The 22,760-nt window shown below is 43.7% G+C and overlaps 1 protein-coding gene across 1 annotated transcript in view; it reads left to right on the top strand.

Annotated features, from left to right (window-relative positions):
* Positions 1-14,208: 14,208 nt before the first annotated feature.
* The window catches only part of TNFSF10 (TNF superfamily member 10), a 32,796-nt gene continuing 24,244 nt past the window's right edge, over positions 14,209-22,760 (top strand). The window contains exon 1 of the mRNA XM_040428243.1: positions 14,209-14,394. Coding sequence (XP_040284177.1) covers positions 14,275-14,394 — 120 coding nt within the window. The 5' untranslated portion in view covers positions 14,209-14,274. The remainder of the gene's footprint in view (positions 14,395-22,760) is intronic.

Raw genomic sequence — 22,760 nt, 5'->3', positions numbered from 1 at the left:
GTCATCAGTATAAATAAAGCGAACAACCCCTTTAATCACCTATCCTGGGAATAGGTCAGCAATATTAGAATCCTGGAAACCCTTAAATAGCATTATTTTTGGCTTAAAAGCATTTCATATTAAGGTTTTATTAAAAATGTGAAATGATTTGTTTGCTACAGCTTCTATGAAGTAAACTGCAAGCTGCAGAATGCCATTCACAGTGAAATCCATCAGAGATCTTGTGTGACAGCTCTGTCTACAGCCACCTCTCTTTCTCTCGCCTACAATCTTCTATGTTGATTTGTGACTATATCCTGAGTATAATGTAATTGTATACACTCCTAATTTTAGCTTGGAAACTACGTATGTGAGACACTCACCAAACCTGCTCTGTGGGAATGACACCTAAGAATGCTAAATACTGTATGTGTATATAGCAAAAATATTCTGTGTTTTTTCCAGTTTGAACATGGCAATGAGTGTAAGCATGGAGTGGTAGAAGGAAAAGTCATCTTATAAGAAAAACCGTATTGGGTGCACAGATAAAAGGGTGATAACAAGTCTGTACTATGATAAGAATAAAAATCAAACATCTTCCTTCTTTGTTTCCTCTCACACCCTTTGGTGTCTTACCTTTATATCTGCATTTCCATGACACAGAACATGGAGACATGTAGAAATACATATCTGAAACAAGCTTGTCTCCTGAATAGTGATGGCCAGTTTGCAGTGTTCGCCGACGAACACATGCGATCTGCCATCTTTATTCCCAAGTCCGGCGATGCAGAGGTAAGTCCTTACCGGTGCCTGCGCCGCGAGCCGGTCTGAAACACATGAGGTCACCGGGAGCAGGCAGTTCTGATTACAGCCCGATGAAGGCAAGGACTTACCTCTGCATCGCCGGTCTTGGGAATAAAGATGGCAGATCGCATGTGTTCGTCTGCGAACACTGCGAACTGGCCATCACTGCTCCTGAACTCAGTAAACCAATAAAAAGCTTACCCTTGGTTTCTGCATTGGTTACTAATAAAAAGTGGTTTAATTGCTATGTAAGTCACAATTATAGATGACCTCAATCTAAATAAACTAATAACACACAGATAGATGTACCATTTATGTAATGTATTAAGAACATTAAGTAAACTTCCACAGCGCAGTGCAGAGGGAAAAAGTGAACCCTTGACTTTAATAACCTGTAGGGGCCCCCTTTAGTAGCAATCACCTCCACCAAATGTTTGTCTGTAGCTGCAAAGAACATTTGCACAATATTGAGGATGAATGTTGAACCATTCCTCCCTGTAAATGTGTTTCAGTTCATATATACTTCTGGAATGAATCACGGAAGAAAAAATAAATAAAACATCCTGCACGTTATGATAATTAATGTTGCAGGAGCAACACACTATATGTGCTGGGTCTGCGCTCCTGAACATAAATGCATAACGGCATAGGCAGGTTTAACGTAGGACCCGCCTAAACTGAGACCACCTTGTCGCTTGGTAGGTGGGCTTAGATGTGTTTTGATCAAAATGTATTGACCAAGTGTCTCAGATTTTATCAATAGAGTGAGGGCTTAGTCCATATGTTATGCTTGCAGCTATTATTATAGTGCATTATTTTCTGTGATTATACTTCTGGAATGCCTTGCACGCCCAGCCTTCTTCAGGTCATACCTTAGCATCTTAATAGGGTTAAAGTCAGGACTTTTTCACCTATTTTCTATTTGGATGACATGTTGGCTTTGGCTCATTGTGTTGTTGCATCACCCAACATGTCTCCATCTTGAGGTCATGGACTGCTGCCTTTACATCTTCCTGCAAAATGTTTTAATAGAGTTCATTGTGTCCCTCAATGACTGCAAGGCACCTAGGTTATGAAGTAGCAAAATGGACCCAAACCATGATGCTCCTCACACATTACTTCACAGTTTGGATAAGGTTTTGGTGATAGCCAGGGGTGCACCACTAATGAGGCCAGATGAGGCAATCGCCTCAGGCAGCACCAGGTAGGGGCAAGAGGGGGGCAGGCGAAGGGTCATGGGCTGAAGAGAAAGGGTTAGGTTAAGAAATTTGCATTGGGAAGGGGGGCGCCATTGCAGTACGCAGCCTTGCAGGGTATTGCGATGTGAGGTCACGGTTACTTAGGCAAATGAGGGTTACTCACAGTTTGTAGGGAGACCCTGGGCAAGCGTACAGCAGTGATGAAGAGGCTGGCACAGGAGACCTCTGGGGCACTCTCTGTGTATAGGGACCAGGCCTGATGGTAGATGAGGTGCCCTGGGTGTTGCAGGTGTTTAATGTGCCTAGGGCAAGGTCCCTTTAAGGTTCGTGCTGTAACAGTGGCACACCGGTTGATGATAGTGGTAATAAGTGAGGAACACGTTGTTGTGGTGAACCAAACTTTCTTTACTGGAAAACGGTTAACTTTGTACAGTCTTTTGTAAGGCCTCTTTCACACTTGCGTTGTTGGGATCCGGCATGCACTTCCGTTGCCAGAGGTGCCTGCCGGATCCGTAACAACGCAAGTGTACTGAAAGCATTTGAAGACGGAACCGTCTTCCAAATGCTTTCAGTGTTACTATGGCACCCAGGACGCTATTAAAGTCCTGGTTGCCATAGTAGGAGCGGGGAGCGGGGGAGCGGTATACTTACAGTCCGTGCGGCTCCCCGGGCGCTCCAGAATGACGTCAGAGCGCCCCATGCGCATGGATGACGTGATCCATGTGATCACGTGATCCATGCGCTTGGGGCGCCCTGACGTCACTCTGGAGCGCCCGGGGAGCCGCACGGACGGTAAGTATGCTGCTCCCCTGCTCCCCGCTACACTTACCATGGCTGTCAGGACTTTAGCGTCCCGGCAGCCATGGTAACTATTCAGAAAAAGCTAAACGTCGGGTCCGGCAATGCGCCGAAACGACGTTTAGCTTAAGGCCGGATCCGGATCAATGCCTTTCAATGGGCATTGATCCCGGATCCGGCCTTGCGGCAAGTCTTCAGGATTTTTGGCCGGAGCAAAAAGCGCAGCATGCTGCGGTATTTTCTCCTGCCAAAAAACGTTCCGTACCGGAACTGAAGACATCCTGATGCATCCTGAACGGATTACTCTCCATTCAGAATGCATTAGGATAATCCTGATCAGTATTCTTCCGGCATAGAGTCCCGACGACGGAACTCTATGCCGGAAGACAATAACGCAAGTGTGAAAGAGCCCTAAGTTCAGTTCCATATAGCAGGATCACATCACAAGCAGGCTTTTACATAAATGGCAGGCAACAATGTTCTTTGAAAGATACTCAGAGGGTTAAACACACTCACAGATCAGGCTGTACCTTCTCCTCAGAAATACTGTACACTGTTCCTCAGAACTCCTGTCTGTCTTTATCCCAAGGCCCGGATGCCCTAATGCTGGCTTTATCCTTGGTATAAAACTTCCTCTCGTATATAGCCTTGCTTTAAGTATATCTCCTTCTGCCCTTCAGCTTACTTGTCTAGCTGGTATGCTGGCTCTGCTCTGCTTGTGGGAACTTGGCTTCTCAGGAGGCAACTCTTCCCCTGGTGATAATCTTCCGAGCTAACTCTGGCTCAATATCTTCAGGCAGGCTGATCTTCACACTCACTAGCCTCCTGGTATCAACTAGAAATCTGGGCTGTCTAGTTGCATGTCAGAGCCTGCACTTCAGCCCCACTCTGGCTAAAGTGTCTTCTGGCCTCTGACTCTACACTCCACAGACTCTAGACTGCTCCTCCCTGTCTGGGTCTAGCTATATATACTAGAGGTTCCCTAGCTCCCTCTAGTGCCTAGGATGTTGAACTACACCCTAATAGGCCTGCTACACATGTCACAGGAAAATACACATAAATACATATTAAAATGCATTAAAATGTACTGTGAAATACACTGCCACTGTCCCACAGGAGGTGGAGAACAACGTGGCCAAATTGACCCTTGTGTAGTGCCCACATTTACCTAATGGGACACTACATCATTTTAGTTTTCGCCTCAGGCAGCAAAAAGGCTAGGTGCACGCCTGGTGACAGCCTGCAGTGTTCTCTTTCCTCCAAACATAGTGTTGTGCATTTGTGCTAATAAGTTCCCCTTTTGCTTCATCCAGTCCATAGAACATGGTCTCAAAAACATTGTGGAACATTCAGGTGGTCTCAGACAAACTTTCGGTGACCTTCATTGTTTGTTTTGGACAGCATCTTTGTGCTGTTTCTCCATGATGCTATATTTGGAGGAATAAGAACATTGCACACCATCGCCAAAACCTCAAGGTACTGAGGCATGACCTGAAGAAGGTTGTGCATGCAAGGCATCCCAGGAATATTGATGAACTGAAATACATTTAGGCTTATTGCATATGAATGTGTGCTCTCCGTGGCCGTATTGCGGACCGCATTTGCGGATCCGCAATACATGGGAACCGTTCCGTGTGCATTCCGCATCACAGATGCGGACCCATTCACTTCAATGTGTCCGCAAATCCGGAGGTGCGGAACGGAACCCTACGTCCCATACTTCCATTCCGCAAAAAGATAGAACATGTCCTATCTTTTTGTGGAATGGCCGGCTCGCGGACCCATTAAAGAGAATAGGTCCACGATCCGCTGCGGCTGCCCCATGGTGGGTGTTCGTGCATTGCGGCCCGCAATGTTCGGGTGCAAGAGGCCTTACAGGGAGGAATGGTTCCTCATCAACATTGTGAAAATCTTCTTTTCAGCTACAGGAAACATGTGGTGGAAGTGATTGCTGCTAAAGGGGAATCTTCCTTTTTTTTTCTCCCTGCATGGGGAAGCTTACTTATAAAAGACATGAACAGTACAACTGCTTTGTGTGTTATTAGTTTTGTTACATTGTATATCTATCTAATTGTGACTTAGATAACATTCGGATTACATTTTATTGGTGGTTATTGCAGAAATCTCGGTAATTCCAAAGGGTTCACTTGCAACAGTTGAATAAGGGTAGGTTCACATCTGGGGCAAAATTTCAGTTTTCTGTTCCACCATAATGACAAAAAAACAGAAACTTCAGATGGCTAAAAAAGAGACTGTCACACTTCAGGTATGAATACTGGCATTGTGCTGGACAAAATACTGCTACATGCATTATACCTCAAGGTAAAAGTTTTGGTGTGAGTTAGATATCTAGGAGATGGAACATTTTAAACTTCACTTCTTTAAAGGGGTTGTCCAGGATCAGAGGTGAACCCGGACATATCTCCATTTTCACCCTGGCAGCCCCCCTGACATGAGCATCGGAGCAGTTCATGCTCCGATGCTCTCCTTTGCCCTGCGCTAAATCGCGCAGGGCAAAGGCATTTTTGGGAAATCCGGTGACGTACCGGGGCTCTCCATGGGGCTGCCAGGAAGCCTGGTGACGTCACCGGCACTGATGGGTGGGCTTTAGTGCTGCCCTAGCCAGTAAAACAGTTGGGCAGCGCTAAAGCCCGCCCATCTGAGCCGGTGACGTCACCAAACACACTGCCGGGCGGAACCCTTCGCCCGGCAGTGTGTTTTTGTAAACAAAAGAGCCCTTACCCTGCGCGATTGAGCGCAGGGCAAGGGAGCGCATCGGAGCATGAGATGCTCCTGTCAGGTGGGCTGCCTGGGTGAAAATAAGGGTATGTCCGGGTTCAGCTCTGAACCCAGACAACCCCTTTAAGACATTTTTATAATGGCAGAATTAAAGTACTTCCTGTATTATTATGGTAGAGCTCTACCTCACCACGTTTTTCTACCTCTTTCATGCAGTTTAGTTGCTTTTAAAAGAAGAAAGTCTGGTACCATGTTAGCCAGTAGAAATGGTGTTACACGGCAAGCTTTTGAGACAATTTAGGTCTCATTAGGCATAATTTAATGTTAGAAACCTAAGTTTTTCTCGAAACCTTTCAATTTAACATCATTGCTTCAATTTTTGTCAGCCATAAAAAGGTATCAAGACACTTACTCTGTTTTCTCCTAATGAGAGCAATAAACCACTTGTTTTTAAGAAATTTGTTGCATTACTAGTGAAAACCACAGTTTCTCTCGTGTCATGTGCAGAAAATGTTTGGCTAAGAAAGGAAAAAGGAAAATCCAGCTGATCTAGCGAGTTTAAATTTCACTTCCTTTATGATACAGAACAAAACTTCCAAACTTTGGAAATTCAATATACCATACATATACTTATTGTGCCAGGTCAGAAACGTACTAAATGATACAGATAAAACATACACTTTAGGTGCCAAAATACTACACAGCTTATACCATGTTAAGGGTACGGTCACACAGTCAGGTTTCCTGATGCAGTTTTGGAAGCCAAAACCAGGAGTCAATTAAATAAAAAGAGGGGAAGCCATATCTGTATTTTATATTTCTCTCCTTTTATGAACTATTCCTGATTATTGGCTTCCAAAATTGCATCAGGAAACCTGACTGTGTGGCTGTACCTTAAGGCAAGGCGAATATTTGTCACACCAATGTCACACGACATTTATTGTCATGATAGTCTATGGTGTGTCACATGCTGCGACTGCGACACAACAGTCGCAAAAAATCCATCCAAGCTGGATTTTTGTGCGACTGTCGCGTCGCAGTGTGACATGAATGTCACCTTGTAGCCCTAGCCTAAGAGCTACCTTGCAGCCAAAAGAGGGACTTGCTCTCTCTTCTGCATCTGGATGAAAGCATACGTATATACTAGAGCACTGGCTGCAGTCGTCAGTGAGTTTTCATCTGAATTGCAGGGTACATTACATAAATATGGATGGAGATGATTCTGCATAAAGATATTTTTGCAAACATTGAAAGAGAATGGGTGCAGAAATGAACAAATCAGCAATTAAGGGGGCATTTATAATTTGCAGTTGTTTTGATGTCAGTATTAAAGGGGTTGTCCAGGTTCAGACAACCCAGACCCGGACATGGTGACAGGTTCTCTCCAATACTTTTTCTTTTATGATACACTCCTGGTTTTAGTTTTCAAAACTGCATCAAGAAACCTGAATTTGTGGCTATGCCCTATGTCTGAAGGCAGGATGGCCGCTGATGCCGGGCAGTACATGCACAGTGTGTACAGCCACTTGACCATTCAATTTCAAGCAAGTTCTATTTAAAGGCATTTTTCCCATTTTAGTTCATTTCTCTTTCTTTTGGAGGGTATTTTAGTGTTCTGCTGTCTGATCTTTATTGACATGACCTGTATAGACTCCAACTAGCTTGACACTCTTTCCTGTCCTTTGTCATCTGATGCTGGCTTATTGGACCATATTCCTACTCATTCCATTAATCCACAATACTCCATCCTAGATATGCCAGACTTCTCTTACTTACTCCACAGTACTGCCCCCTGAATCAGTCTGACTACAGTTAGCAATTGCTCTATCCGAACCTGAAAATATATCTCCTACGTAGCGGGCTAAAATGTATGGAGTCTGCTGAGGCCTTGAAAATCTTACTGCAAATAACATGAGACTTGCTTCGTCTCGCGTTTATGATGTGACACTAAGGTTAGGCGCATATAAATTATATAAAAATCTCATTAATCAGCTTTGGATTTTGAAACAGTAATTTATGCGCATAACCGAAGTGTAACGTCGTAGACAAGAGACGAAGGAAGTCTTACTTTATTAGCAACAAGATTTTCAAGGCCGAGCAGAGCCCATACATTTTAATGCGCTGTGGAGGGGATATTGTAAACAAAGTTTTCAAACGAATCGAGTTCGCATAGAGCAATCCGAACCCGATTCGCTCACAAGTAACCAACTTTGGCTTCCCTGTCTGCTTAAAGGGGTTTTCCCATGCATGACATGTATAGCGAATGACAATTTCTTTCTAACAAACTTAGAACCAGTCCTGTACCTCACATGGATCCATAGATCTCCCCATTCATTGCTCTAATTGCTCTACTAGATTTATATCAAGCTGGCAGCTCAGGAAGTGTGTCCTTTCTCGTGGGGCATGTCCTTTCTCATGGGACGTGTCCTTCTAACAGAAGAAAGGGCTGGTGGCAGATAAAAGATGGAACTTAGCAGATACATTATATTGATTAACTCAGTAGCTATAATACAATTCGAATTACATCCAATTACAAAAGTATTTAGACCCATGTTTTGGTATGAATTATGTTGAATATGATAAAAAGTAAAACCCTACTTGGCATTCTCACCTTCTTCAGGCTCTGCTGTCTGCCGAGACAGGACTTTAACAAGAACTGGGTTTTTCCATGCACCCCCATGCTTGAGGTTATCAACCAGCAACTGCAAATTGCTATGTCCAAACTCCAATAATATGTCTTGGGAATCCTTACAAATAATATAAAAAAAACACCACTCTTAGTAACAAATTCCAAAGAACAAAAGTGCAAAAAACATAACATTGGTCATTATTACAGAGTTGAGAATAGATGGGTCAGGACTTAGCGCGGGTGCTATGCGTTCACTTCACGCATTTCACCCGTGTGGAAAACTCGCTTGTGTGAAAGGGGCCTTAGGCTCAAGTCAAGACAAAACTTTAACTTTGTGTACCTGAACATTCACATGTAGACTTGCACTTGTGTTTTGAATAATCGCTTCACATAATCCAATCAGGGTATCTTCACAAGTGGCTGATTTGTTGCAGAAATTACTGTGACTCCCCCATTCATCTGAATGTAGAAATCCAAATGCTTGCTGCTTAAACAACTCTATTTAGATAAATCATACTCATTTTTACTTGCAGAATTGTCTACCATCTGTGAATATACTCTTAAGGTACCCATATACATAACGAACGATCGTTTAAGCCGATCGATGACAAACCATTATTGTTAATACATGGAGGTATTTGCACTGATACACATTATAAGGGGGTATTTTTTGTACTGGTACACATTATAGGGATATTTTTTGTACTGGCACACATTATAGGGATATTTTTTGTACTGGCACACATTATAAGGGGGTATTTTTGTACTAGCAGACATTAGGGGGTATTTTTCTACTGGCACATATTATGAGGAGAATTATTACTACTGGGGCTATGGAGAACACGATTACTAGTATGAGCACAATGGGCGCATTATTACTATTAGGGGCACTATTAATACTATGCACTCTAGGAGAAAATTATTTATATTGGTGGAACTTTGGGAGCACTATTACTCTGGGTCCCCTTGGCACAGTATCAGTTTAGCACAATTATTTTGGGGAACATTATGTTTACACTATTAGAGTCAGAGACACTATTTTGCTAGTCGCGGTTATTTCTTAGTTCACTGTGATCCAATAGATATTGAAGGAGGCACTATATGTGTGGTATTAGTATTTTTAGGGGGGATGTTTCTTCAGTATAGTATTGGGGAGCACAGAGGGCACAGTATTGGGGGTGGCAGTATGGGGTGTTCAGGGGGTGGGAGGATGATAAAAAAGTAGGAAACAGATGTCTGTTTGTCAAACTGTGCAGAGACAAGAGATGGCTTAAAGAAATCATCATAGTGGTCTGCTCAGAATGGGGAAGATAAGGAAAGAGAATGTCTACATCAGAGGAGACATCACTGGATGTAAGAGGTATGTGGCACTGTATTACCCTGTATGTTTTGTAGTGCTGAATGTAATGATTTCTAAGTATGGGCTGGAGCAAAAGGGTAAGGTTAAGAATTTGGGATGGGAAGGCCATTCAGCTGCCCTGTCCCTTGGCACAAAGCACTGAGGGAAGGGGGGCGCAAGCTGAACTCTTGCATCAGGGCCCAAGAGACTTTGGCTACGCCCCTTAGTGAGCTACTAGGTGGGTGACCGTGGTATGAGAAATATAAGGCAGATACTTGGGCCAAAGTCTACCTTGCATGTAAAGTTTATTTGCTGGGCAGTAAAATTATTTTGTAGACCAGTCATACAGTTTTGATGGATAGGCATTAGCCCAAGCACTTGAATACTATTTTGTATTTATGTTTTCCTTTTGGCAAAAAGTGTTTAGTTTAGCAGTGTGGTGTTGATGGGTAGAAATACACAGCCCCCTTGATCCAAGCCTAGACCAGTCTGGGGTCAGATATATCTATAATCAAAGTACTCCTCAGTTTGTTCTGAGGTCTGATGGGGGGATATTATAAGGGCCACCAGCATGGAGCAGAGACTTGATGTCCAAGGCCCTGCAGTTATAAGGACCCTGAACATCACCGTCCCTACTCAATACAGGTGTCCATTAAAATAAAAAATTATCAGACTGAACAGTACAGTACTTTTTCATGGGAGTGTCCCTTAAACTGGTCTATGAGATGATGGGGCTTATTAAAAATTACAGCACCCCCGAGCAAACAGCTGATTTTACTAATGGTAACCATGACCAGCCAGACATTTACCTGGACAGGGAATATGTTTTATTACATCGTGAACATTTAGACGAATTACCTGCCATGTAATACAGTGACAGCTTGAGTAGCCAGAACTCATGTGGCACATGGACAGTTGTTGTCACCATGAGGGTACTACAGGCTGCGGTCGTGTACCGCGTGGCCTATTGGGCCCCAGCTGACTCTTATTTAACTTAGGGAGAGTTCACATCACCGTTATTTTTCCATTAGAACAGAAGAAAAAAACAGGAACCCGCAAACAAAAAAACGGTTATGCACATTTGGCAACCATTTGAGCCATTTCCATCTAAGATCTGTTTTTTTTAGATGGAAAAAAAAAGTACTGCATGCAGCCCTTGTACAGAATTAGGCCTCATGCACACGACCGTTTTTTTTAAGGGCCGCAAAAAAAGGGATCCGTAGGTCCGTGATCCGTGACCGTTTTTTCGTCCGTGGGTCTTCCTTGATTTTTGGAGGATCCATGGACATGAAAAAAAAGTCGTTTTGGTGTCTGCCTGGCCGTGCGGAGCCAAACGGATCCGTCCTGACTTACAATGCAAGTCAATGGGAACGGATCGGTTTGACGTTGACACAATATGGTGCAATTGCAAACAGATCCATCCCCCATTGACTTTCAATGTAAAGTCAGGAGTCCCTATTATATCATAGGATCAGAGTTTTCTCCAATCCGATGGTATATTTTAACTTGAAGCGTCCCCATCACCATGGGAACGCCTCTATGTTAGAATATACCATCGGATTTGAGTTAGATCGTGAAAACTCATATCCAACAGTATATTCTAACACAGAGGCGTTCCCATAGTGATGGGGACGCTTCAAGTTAGAATATACTACGAACTGTGTACATGACTGCCCCCTGCTGCCTGGCAGCACCCGATCTCTTACAGGGGGCTGTGATCCGCACAATTAACCCCTCAGGTGCTGCATCTGAGGGGTTAATTGTGAGTATCATAGCCCCCTGTAAGAGATCAGGTGCTGCCAGGCAGGAGGGGGCACACGCCCCTCCCTCCCCAGTTTTAAATTTATTGGTGGCCAGTGGGCCCCCCCCCCTCCCCTGTAGTACTGTCCATTCATTGGTGGCCAGTGAGCCCCCCTCCCTCCCCTGTAGTACTGTCCATTCATTGGTGGCCAGTGGTCCCCCCCTCCCTCCCCCTCCTAATTAAAATCCCCCCCCTATCATTGGTGGCAGCGGAGAGTTCCGATCGGAGTCCCAGTTTAATGGCTGGGGCTCCGATCGGTAACCATGGCAACCAGGACGCTACTGCAGTCCTGGTTGCCATGGTTACTTAGCAATTTTTAGAAGCATTATACTTACCTGCGAGCTGCGATGTCTGTGACCGTCCGGGAGCTCCTCCTACTGGTAAGTGAAATTTAAAACTGGGGAGGGAGGGGGGGGGTGCCCCCTCCTGCCTGGCAGCACCTGATCTCTTACAGGGGGCTATGATACGCACAATTAACCCCTCAGGTGAGGCACCTGAGGGGTTAATTGTGCGGATCACAGCCCCCTGTAAGAGATAGGGTGCTGCCAGGCAGCAGGGGGCAGTCATGTACACAGTTCAAAGTATATTCTAACTTGAAGCGTCCCCATCACTATGGGAATGCCTCTGTGTTAGAATATACTGTCGGATCTGAGTTTTCACTGATCAAACACTGACCAAACACTGAGGCCTCATTCATATTTCCGTTTTTCACTGACGTGTGCTGTCCGCATTTTCCACGGACAGCACACGTACCCACTGATTTAGTTGAGTCTGTTCACATTTCAGTATTTTATTACTGACCGTGGGTTAGTAAAAAAAAATCACAGGAACATGCACTACTTTGATCTGTGATGCGGACCAAGTACGCCTATTGAAGTCTATGGGTCCGTGAAAATCACTGACACACATCCGTGTTGTGTCCGTGTTGCGTACGTTTTTCACTGAAATTTATTATCAGCTGAGCAACGTCAGTGAATTAAGGATGACACACGGATGGTAAAAACGGACGCACGGACCAACCACGGATCCTTCACGGACAGCTTCACAGATGAAACACGTACGCTTTTTTTTAGGGACATGACAAGGAAATGTGAACGAGGCCTGACTGTGTGAAAGCGGTCATATGCTGGGGTTATGCGGCAGCATGAAGATTGTGATGTTGCATTGCGACATTGCATCTGATGATTGGCAAGGGGGGGTCAGGCGACACACCACCTGCCGCAACAGGGAAGCGACAGTCACAAGCAAAAAGTCCAACACTTGAATTTTTGGTTGCAAGTCGCATACGACTATACCATTATAGACCACAATGCAAGTTGACTTTCTGTCGTGCAACACATGTTGCTGTGTAGCCTTAGGCCCCTTGCAGACGAGCGTAAGCGGATTAGGTCTGGATGTGTTGCGAATGCGTTCAGTGAAAAATGCGCGATTTCGCAAGCATTGTCATTCAGTTTAGTATGCGATCGCGTTCAGTTCAGTTTTTAATGCATTTTGCACGCGCGTGATAAAAAACTGAAGGTATACAAACAACATCTCTTAGCAACCATCCGTGAAAAACGCATCGCATCCGCACTTGCTTGCGGATGCTTTGCGATTTTCATGCAGCCCCATTCACTTCTATGGGGCCAGCATTGCATGAAAATCGCAGAATATAGAACATGCTGCGATTTTCACTCAACGCACAAGTAATGCGTGAAAACCAACGCTCATGTACACAGCCCCATTGAAATGAATGTTTGCATCACGCATTGCACCCACACGGAATACTTGCTCGTGTGAAAGGGGCCTTAGGCTACATGCCTAAGGCCTCATGCACACGACCATATTTTGTTTCCTTGTCCGTTCTGTTTTTTTTGCTGATAGGATGCAGACCCATTCATTTTAATGGGTCCGCATAAAATGCGGACAGCGCACCATGTCCTGTCCGCATCAGTATGTCCGTTCCGTAGCCCCGCAAAAAAAATTGTGCATGTCCTATTTTTTTCTAGTTTGCGGACAAGGATAGGCATTATTACCAATGGATCCACAAAAATAACGGATCGTCAAAAAAAATGGATCGTCATCCGTTTTTTTTGCGGACTGCAAAACACATACGGTCGTGTGCATGAGGCCTAAGACAGTGAAAAACGAACCTGTGATGTACTTTTTTTTATCCGCCATCAACCGTCTGTTTTAAGACCAATGGTAGTCTATGGGGTCAGTGAAAAAAAAAGGACGTCAAAAAAATAGAACATGCCCGTTTTTCACTGTCCAACTGCCCACTTACAATTGAATGGGTCTGTTTTTAATGTCCATTTCTCAGAAAGGCATCAGTGAAAAAAACGTCCGATAAAAATGGACAGTTTTTTTTCACTGTCGTGTGCATGTAGCCTTCGGGCTCATACACACAAATGTATTTTCTTTCTGTGTCCATTCCGTTTTCTTTGCGGACCGTATGCAGAACCATTCATTTTAATAGAACAGCAAAAAAAAAAAAAAAAAACGGAAGTTACTCCGTGTGCATTCTGTTTCCGTATTTGCGTACCGTAAAAAAAAATAGAACATGTCCTATTATTGTCCGCATTAAGGACAAGGATAGTACTGTTCTATCAGGGGCCAGCTGTTCCGTTCCGCAAAATACGGAATGCACACGGGCGTCATCCGTATTTTTTGAAGAACTGTTTTTTGCATACCGCAAAATACATACGTGTGCATGAGCCCTCATTCAGATACTCATATTGAAAGTTGTAAAAGTTTTACAAACTTCTCCAAGGTCTTTTCCCCCGGATTTACACTGCAGGATAACAGGTTCAACTTCATGGACGTGTGTTATCAACCCTTCGGTCAATAATAATAATAAAAGAAAACTGTGTCGTAAACTCAACCTAAATGCTTCAAAACAAGATTGCAAAAGACTGAGAGCCTGTGAGCGTGCTCCTCCCTCCCTATAGAAGGCGCAGCGTGCAGGGCGCCTCTCCACTCTGGCAGCAGTCCTCCTACCACCAGCATGAACTCTGCCGCAGGAGCCCACATTCTCCCTCTGGCTGGACTTGTCCTTTTCCTATTGCTGCTTCAGTCTGTATTTTTTGCAGTTACATATATTTACTTCAGAAATGAAATCAAACAGGTATGCTGCATTTTCTTCATCTTCTGAAGCTTTCCAGACTGAAGCTCTCCTCCCAGCTGGAGTGATACATACAGTATATACCGTATACTCCCCATCCTCTGTATATATACTGTATGTGCCGTCCTCTCCTGTCTACTCTTACTCTGCTCTCGGGATAAGGGAAATAAATCTGGGTGGATTTACTTCTTGCACACTGGTTCGGATTTCTTTCTTCTTCCAGTTTAGATGCTTTGTGCTGGCTTTATATCGCAGCGCTGCTCCACGTTAAAGCATATCCTACAGGTTAGAACTCTGGCTAATTTCCCAGAAAACACAAGTTTTTTCTTTCTTCAGGATTTGGAACTGCTCCCAGTGCGAAGTATAACGTTTGGCATAAATATGACTTATCTTTTCTTATTCTGCATGTATAAGCTATGTGAATTTGTCATTTGGGTCTGTCCCTGGTCTGCATGCAAATAATATTCTAGGGGAAGCTAACGCGCAGCCCTATTTAGGGGTCAGCTAGACGGTGACATGTAATGTTTGTCAATGGTGTCACAATGCGACATACTGCGACAAAAAAATCGGATTTTATGCGTGCAACTTTTACTCCATTAACGTTAATGTAAGTTGCAAGTGACTCACCTGCGACTTGCTGCGTTTCCATAAAATACTCATGCGACGACAAGTTGCATATTTTTGTGCTGCGCGACTTTTCTGTCGTGTAGCCGAACCCTTAACGTCACAGACTGACAAATGTAACTCTGCTGTACCTGACACACTCAGCTCAGCTGTATCAGTAGCTCGTCCTATCCCATGCAGAAATGTGATATTGTGCTGTTCAGTTGTGGGTGCTGTGGTCTTTACATGAAAAGCATAGTGGGTGACCACATCCACTAAGAATTTTTGTAATGTTTTTGACCAGATGACCGAGCCCTAATGATGTTGAGTGCGGTCCCTCAGCAGGAGGCGCAGGGACTATGGGTTTTGTGCTCTGTTTGTTCACAGGAATGCAGTCAAGTTGAATGTACACAGCTTGTTGTTAGAGGCTACAGTAGGCACGTAGGTGTGTGCACGTAAACAAGCACAACCGCGTCGAAACTAGGAACTGATATATAGTGCAATGTATTATATGGATAATAGGGAGGGCAAAAGGGACAAATGCCCTTTGGGCCGCTATCATACTCCTCAGAATGATTCTCTGATGTTTATCTTGAAAATCCATGACCTGATCCCTGTTATCTGTACAGTGTATAGCGCTATTATTTAAGGTGGGTTTGGACGGGCCGATGGAGCGGCCGATTGTCGGGACTGCTCGTTCAGTGATGCCGTGATCTCCTTCACAGTATGACTATAGCGATCCTTCGTCCCCATACAGAACCATTGTTTCTGGGCATCAGATCGCCGTTCAGACAGCACAATCTACTGCCCAGAAACTACGATCGGCGGTGGTGCCTGCACGAACGACAGGATCACCCAATGAACAAGCGTTTTGCTCGTTCACTGGGTGATCAGTGACACAATTAAAACCTGTGAGCGTCTGTTCCCGATAAGCTGGACAATTATTGGTTTGTCTAAATCCACTTTTAGGCAGGGTATCTCAGTATTATTAGGGCACTAGATTATATTACTATCTACTTTCATCCTGGATTTTTTAAATTTATTTTTCCAAAAAGACCTTGATGAGGTCCTAGCTGTGTGGGCTGAAATTTTGTAAATGTAACTTTTTTTAAGGTTAAGGTACAAAGCAGTATGACTAACTGCAAAAAGATAATACAAAGTATACGAGGCAGTGTTCTTGGACGCTGGTAGTGTTTACATGCAACGTGCACGCTAGCTAGATAAATAATCCATGAGACTGCAGAGTACTTTGACCATATTACCTTGACCATAGTTCATACCTGCAGTATAACCTGAGAGTCATTGCACACTATTGAGCAGATTACATTATATACTTTATGCCTCTTGGCAGTTCCCTGCAGGAAAACACAGAGACCATATACCACTTACCGCCAAAATAGGAACATAACATGAATGTAAAAAATGTATTTCAAGGAAGACTTCCTTGAACTGTTTCTAAAGAAACCTTCTTAGCTCAAAGCACATACAAACTTTTATATGGCATTTCCCACAAACCACCAGCTCTAACTGGTAAATCATTTTACTAGTATATGATTTTTACTAGTTTCACTCAAGTTTTGTGGCTTTTTTGTGGCATATTTTTCCCACTTTTTTAATCGCCCCAATGTTACTTTAAAGTCTACAGGGAATTATGAATTTCACTGCAAAGTGTTTTTCGTGTCGTATTTGTGTGTTTTTAGCATTTTTGGCATCTTTGTCCAAATGCAGCATAATCTAGATATGGTGACTTTTTATGTGTTTTTCCCTAAGTGTACTACCGCGCTACACTTGGGCAATAGTACCGCATGGCCGTTTGATCCACAACTGCATCCTATTAACTCATTACAACTGCATTGCTGCTTCAGTCTTCATTTTTAATGGTCGTGTAGTTTTGTGGATTACCCCTCAGCCATTAAAAGGGGTTGTCCTATCTCGCCATTTCCTCAGCAAGATGGGACTGAGCTCCTTTAAAGAAACAGCCAAGTGGGCTGGCACTCTGCTTTAACTGTAACCCCATTTGTAGGGAATGGGAGCTACAATAGGTAACCCCATTAAAGTGAATAGGTCCGCGATCCGATGCGGCCGCAGGTCAGCCGCATCGGATCGCGGACCCATTCACTTTAATGGGTCCGCGATCCGCCCGTTCCGCAAAAAGATAGGACATGTTCTATCTTTTTGCGGAACGGAAGTACGGGACGCAACCCCACGGAAGCACTCCGTAGTGCTTCCGAAGGGTCCCGTTCCGTGCAGCCGTTCCGCTATTTCGGATTTGTGGACCAATTGAAGCGAATGGGTCCGCATCCGTGATGCGGAATGCACACAGAACTGTGGCCGTGTATTGCGGCCCGCAATTTCCGGGCTGCAATACGGCCACGGATCACACACGTTCGTGTGAACTAGGCCTTAGGGGCAATTTCTTTTTTATTATTGGATTGTACTTATTTTAAGCTAAAAACCATTTTTTCAATTGGTCTTTATTAAAAATATGTAATCCTTTTTTGTGTACAGGGCTGAGATACTCTACTAGCTGCCTGTGGATTTTCTCTCTTTTCCGACATCTGGGGAGAAGACGGACTCCTTATCTCTGATATTATAAACACTCATTAAAGCTCAATCCTTATCGTACTGATTAGAATGTGGCTTATTTAAGTGTTTATGACCTCTTAGTAGTTTAGAGATAAGATTAGATGACCCGGACAAAGTGAAAGTACCAGTCGCACAGTTAGAAAAACAGTTAACCCTCTGTGACAGAACAGCTCAATATTTTTTTAATTAAAGCCAATTGAAAAAAAAAAATCTGTAAAATGCAATCATCAACAAAAATTGCCCCTGAAGATGTACAAAATAGGATTTTGTGCTCTGTGTTGAAGCAGCAATGAGGCTAGTCACACTTTTCACGCTAATTATTAATTTGCCGTAAATCTGAAACTGAAGCAATGTCACTTTTAGAAATTATCCAAACCCTGTGCTTGACCTTGGGAGTGTCTGGATCTCATCCTGTTTTATTTCTTTTTCAAGGAAACTGAGCCTAGTCGGACAATGAAAGATGACAAATAACGTTAGCTTGCAGGCATCCACTGCAGCGGGAGATCCCTTATGAACTTTTATGGACTATACATTGTGGTCTGCACGTTATATGACTCACAATTACAGCAGAAATTTCTGTCTGGATTTTCATCAAAACATCAGCAATAACATCACAAAGTTACAAGCAAATGTGATTTTAATTCACTGTAGCTGTAGTGGATTTATTTAAAAACCTGCAGCGATGTACCATAGAATGTGAAACCTCATGCACATAGGGTGGTGCAGATTTTATAGCATACTGCAGATTTTGCTATCCACAGCATGTCCTAAATGTCACGGATATTTTCCAGCCCTTTGCAATGCAAAGGATCATATGCAAGGCTCAATTCGGGGCAAAATAACATTTCAGTGGATAGTCAGGTATATCTACTGCAGAAAATTATGGCCAGAACAGGACATAACCTAAAAGGGGCCTCTAGCTTTGAAGCTCTATTTTAATAGAAAATTTGCACAACAGTCAAAATACCCAAATTCCCCTTCCCTGCCCTGTGGGGGGCTGTTTCTGTCATTGTGTCTTGTTCAGCCAATGGGCATTTGCAGCAGGTTGTGTCAGCACAACCGCTTGTTATAGTCTTGAGAAAAATATTTGCAATAGTATACATTACAGACCAAAGGCAAATAGTGCCACCAATACCACACATCAAAAACAGCATTCCCTTGTAAATGCATGATTTGCTGCAGTACTGTTTGCAGTCTTGTAGTAAAGAAAACAGTTTTAGGAACATTGTCCTATAACCATGTACTGTATATGGAGACTGTGTTGCGGTAGTACATGTATAACCCACAATCACTGTGTATACAATACATGCAATTTTCAATCCTGCAGTTTTCCCAGATTAAAGTGATACATAAAAACTGGAAGAAAACATGATATAAAAGGTCACAAATGTCTGATGAATGGCAGCGCATAACCATATAGACCATGTTATGTCAATGAGAAGGACTGTGAAAAACATGACAAAAAAGGTCACGAAGCACAAGAAACATTCAACATTCTTTTAATTACTCATGTGCATGGACAGGATGAGTCCACAGAGCAGCAGGACTTGATCTTCCTAGGCCCCTTTCACACGGGCGAGTATTCCGCGCGGGTGCAATGCGTGAGTTGAACGCATTGCACCCGCACTGAATCAGGACCCATTCATTTCTATGGGGCTGTTCGCATGAGCGGTGATTTTCACGCATCACTTGTGCGTTGCGTGAAAATCGCAGCAAGCTCTATTTTGTGCGTTTTTCACGCAACGCAGGCCCCATAGAAGTGAATGGGGTTGCGTGAAAATCGCAAGCAAGCAAGTGCGGATGCGGTGCGATTTTCACGCACGGTTGCTAGGAGACGATCGGGATGAAGACCCGATCATTATTATTTTCCCTTATAACATGGTTATAGGGGAAAATAATAGCATTCTGAATACAGAATGCATAGTAAAATAGCGCTGGAGGGGTTAAAAAATAATAAAAAATAATTTAACTCACCTTAATCCACTTGCTCGCGCAGCCCGGCTTCTCTTCTGTCTTCATCTTAGCTGTGTGCAGGAAAAGAACCTGTGGTGACGTCACTCCGGTCATCACATGATCCATCACCATGGTAAAAGATCATGTGACGGACCATGTGATGACCGGAGTGACGTCACCACAGGTCCTTTTCCTGTACACAGCAAAAAAGAAGACAGAAGAGATGCCGACTGTGCGAGCAAGTGGATTAAGGTGAGTTAAAATTTTTATTTTATTTTTTTAACCCCTCCAGCCTTATTTTACTATGCATTCTGTATTCAGAATGCTATTATTTTCCCTTATAACCATGTTATAAGGGAAAATAATACAATCTACAGAACACCGATCCCAAGCCTGAACTTCTGTGAAGAAGTTCGGGTTTGGGTACCAAACATGCGCGATTTTTCTCATGCGAGTGCAAAACGCATTACAATGTTTTGCACTCGCGCGGAAAAATCGTGCATGTTCCCGCAACGCACCCGGATCTTTTCCCGCAATGCCCGTGTGAAAGAGGCCTTAGTGGCCCCACCCCAGCTCTTGCCCATAGAGGGGGTCATAATAGAGCAGAGAAAGGCAACCTCGGGCACTCGAACTGTTGTGAAACTACAACTCCCATCATGCATACTTGCTCTGCTCTTCTAAGAACTCACATAGAAATGAATGGAGCATGCTGGGAATTAAAGTTTCACAACAGCTGGAGTGCCGAAGGTTGCTGATCCCTGTGATACCTCTAATGAAAAAGAGTTCCTGCTGATAAAAAGGAGAATGTAGGTTGGTCAAACATTGGATAATTATTATTATTATAATTTTTTTTAGTAATAGTTTTTCTGAGTTGCACTGAAATTCTAGTGAGGTTCTGATAAAGGGGTCATAAAATAAGCGCTATCTATAGCTTAATCTGTATTATGCGCCATAAAAGTGGAAATTCGCTTTAAATAGAAAATATTTCCTGGTAAACATTTTCAGGAAGTAAACCTTGTATGAAAGCTGTAGAACAGCCCAGTTCTATTATTGTCAACCTACCCTACAGGGAAATTGCACAAAGTAAATGCAACACACTCTTTCAAAGAGTCTGGGAATTCCTCCTCATTAAAATAAACTAAGCGTTAACAGATTTTTGCTATTGTTATCTTTAAACTAGCCCAAAAAGAGATGGCCTCTACCTAAGAACTAAGAGTAAAGTGTTCTTTACTTTACCCCTAAACACCTGAGACAGAAGGACTTCTTAGGCCTTATGCACACGACCGTTTTGTTTTTTGCGGTCCGCATACCGCTGATCCGCAAAAAACAGAAGACGCACGTGTGCCTTCTGCAATTTGTGGAATGGAACAGACGGCCCATTGTAGAAATGCCTATTCTTGTCCGCAAAACGGACAAGAATAGGACATGTTATTTTTTTTTTGCGGGGCTAGGGAACAGAGCAACACGGTGTGCTGTCCGCATCTTTTTCGGCCCCATTGAAGTGAATGGGTCCGCATCTGCGGCTCGAATGCAGACAAAAACAACGGTTGTGTGCATGAGGCCTTAGTTGCCTACCTTGGAGACAACTGCCAATCATCAGCAGATGGGCGGGGAGACTGGAAGCTCATGAATAACCAGGACTCTTCTCAGGCAGCCGTGACTCTTCTCCATGCCCGGGCTGCAATGATTATGATGCTGGTTCTTGGCAGCCACGCACTTTTAGCCCATGAGTGACACACCGCTGAAACCAACGTTTATGTCACTACTTCATTCTGCTGTCAGGGAGGTCAGCTTACAGTTGGTGACAGGTTCCCTTTAAATGTCTCACCGTGAAGCTTTAGCTTGTAATTCCTTCTGTGCTATGTTTGGCTAAGGTTTATTCCCAGAGCTCTGAACAAAATCAGGTCAAGGCTTAGTTGAAAATTAAGTGATAAAAAATATTTTTTGAAATCCCATGTCTCATCCTTCTTTCATGCAGTTATGTCCTTTGCTGCATAAATAGAAGGTAGGAGGAGAAGTTATTATCCTGCTTTCGTAATGTCACAATTGAACAACTCCCCCCATCATTCCTTGTTTCAACTGTTTAGAAGACTATAGATTAGTATGAAGCACCAGGCTTGTCTGACGTATTCCAGATGGACATCTACCGTATACCAGATTGTACAGGCAAAGATGCAAGTGAACATCTCAGAGAGTAGCATTGGAGTGGTTGAGGGTTGTGACAGATTGCGATGCAGATCTGAGAGATGATTAGCATCCTCTGGGGAACAAAGTGCCATGAGAGTTTATGGACTGACAGTTACTTCAATCAGAGCAACTGAAGACAGTGACGGGTTTGGGCTGATGGTAGAGAACTTTACAGTTGGATTTTGCTTTGTTAGAAACCTACATATTGTGTTGAGCTATTCTCCTACAAAGCCAATTTTTCAGACACTAAATTGCGTGGAAGAAGCCCATGTGATTTGGATGATCTCAGACTTCATCCAGATGTTTCCCTAGCTTTATTTCATGTGCGGTTAAAAAGTTGACTCAGCAAAGTAAGAAGGAACAGATTTTAACAATAACTGTGGTTATGTAATATACCAGGGACCGGCAACCTCCGGCACCTCAGCTGTTCTAAAACTACAACTTCAAATGGATTTATAAGAACAAATGAGAAAATGTGCATGCTGGGAGTTGTAGCTTTGCAGCAGCTAGAGTGCCAATGGTTATTAAAGGGGATGTCTCATCATAGAAAATGGGGGCATGTCGCTAGGATATGCCCCCATTGTCTTATAGGTGCGGGTCCCACCGCTGTGACCCGCACCTATATCGAGAACGGAGCCCGGCAAGGTGGTGGCTGGAGGACTCCAGTCCAGCCACCACCAAGCCGGCTCCCCATAGAAGTGAATGGGAGCGTACCGCAGTGCTCGGCTATTTTCGCCGGCCCCATAGAAAATGAATGAAGGGGTTCTGCGCATGCGCAGTGCGCCCTCCTTCACTTTCGGGGCTCCGTTCTCGATATCGATGCGGGTCCCAGCGGTGGGACCCGCACTTATAAGACAATGGGGGCATATACTAGCGATATGCCCCCATTGTCCATGATGAGACAACCCCTTTAACTCCTGTAGCAGACTGTTGGGCCCCTTCCCATGGCTCCCTGTGCTTGAGGGCTATTAGTTTAGGATACTTTCATATTAGACATACTGATAGGGAACTTAGATTGTGAGCCCCATTGGGGACAGCTT

This window comes from Bufo bufo, chromosome 4, assembly GCF_905171765.1.
Source record: "Bufo bufo chromosome 4, aBufBuf1.1, whole genome shotgun sequence".
Classification (NCBI taxonomy): domain Eukaryota; kingdom Metazoa; phylum Chordata; class Amphibia; order Anura; family Bufonidae; genus Bufo; species Bufo bufo.
Note: the sequence above shows the minus strand (reverse complement) of the source record. Positions and strands in the feature narration are given on the sequence as shown.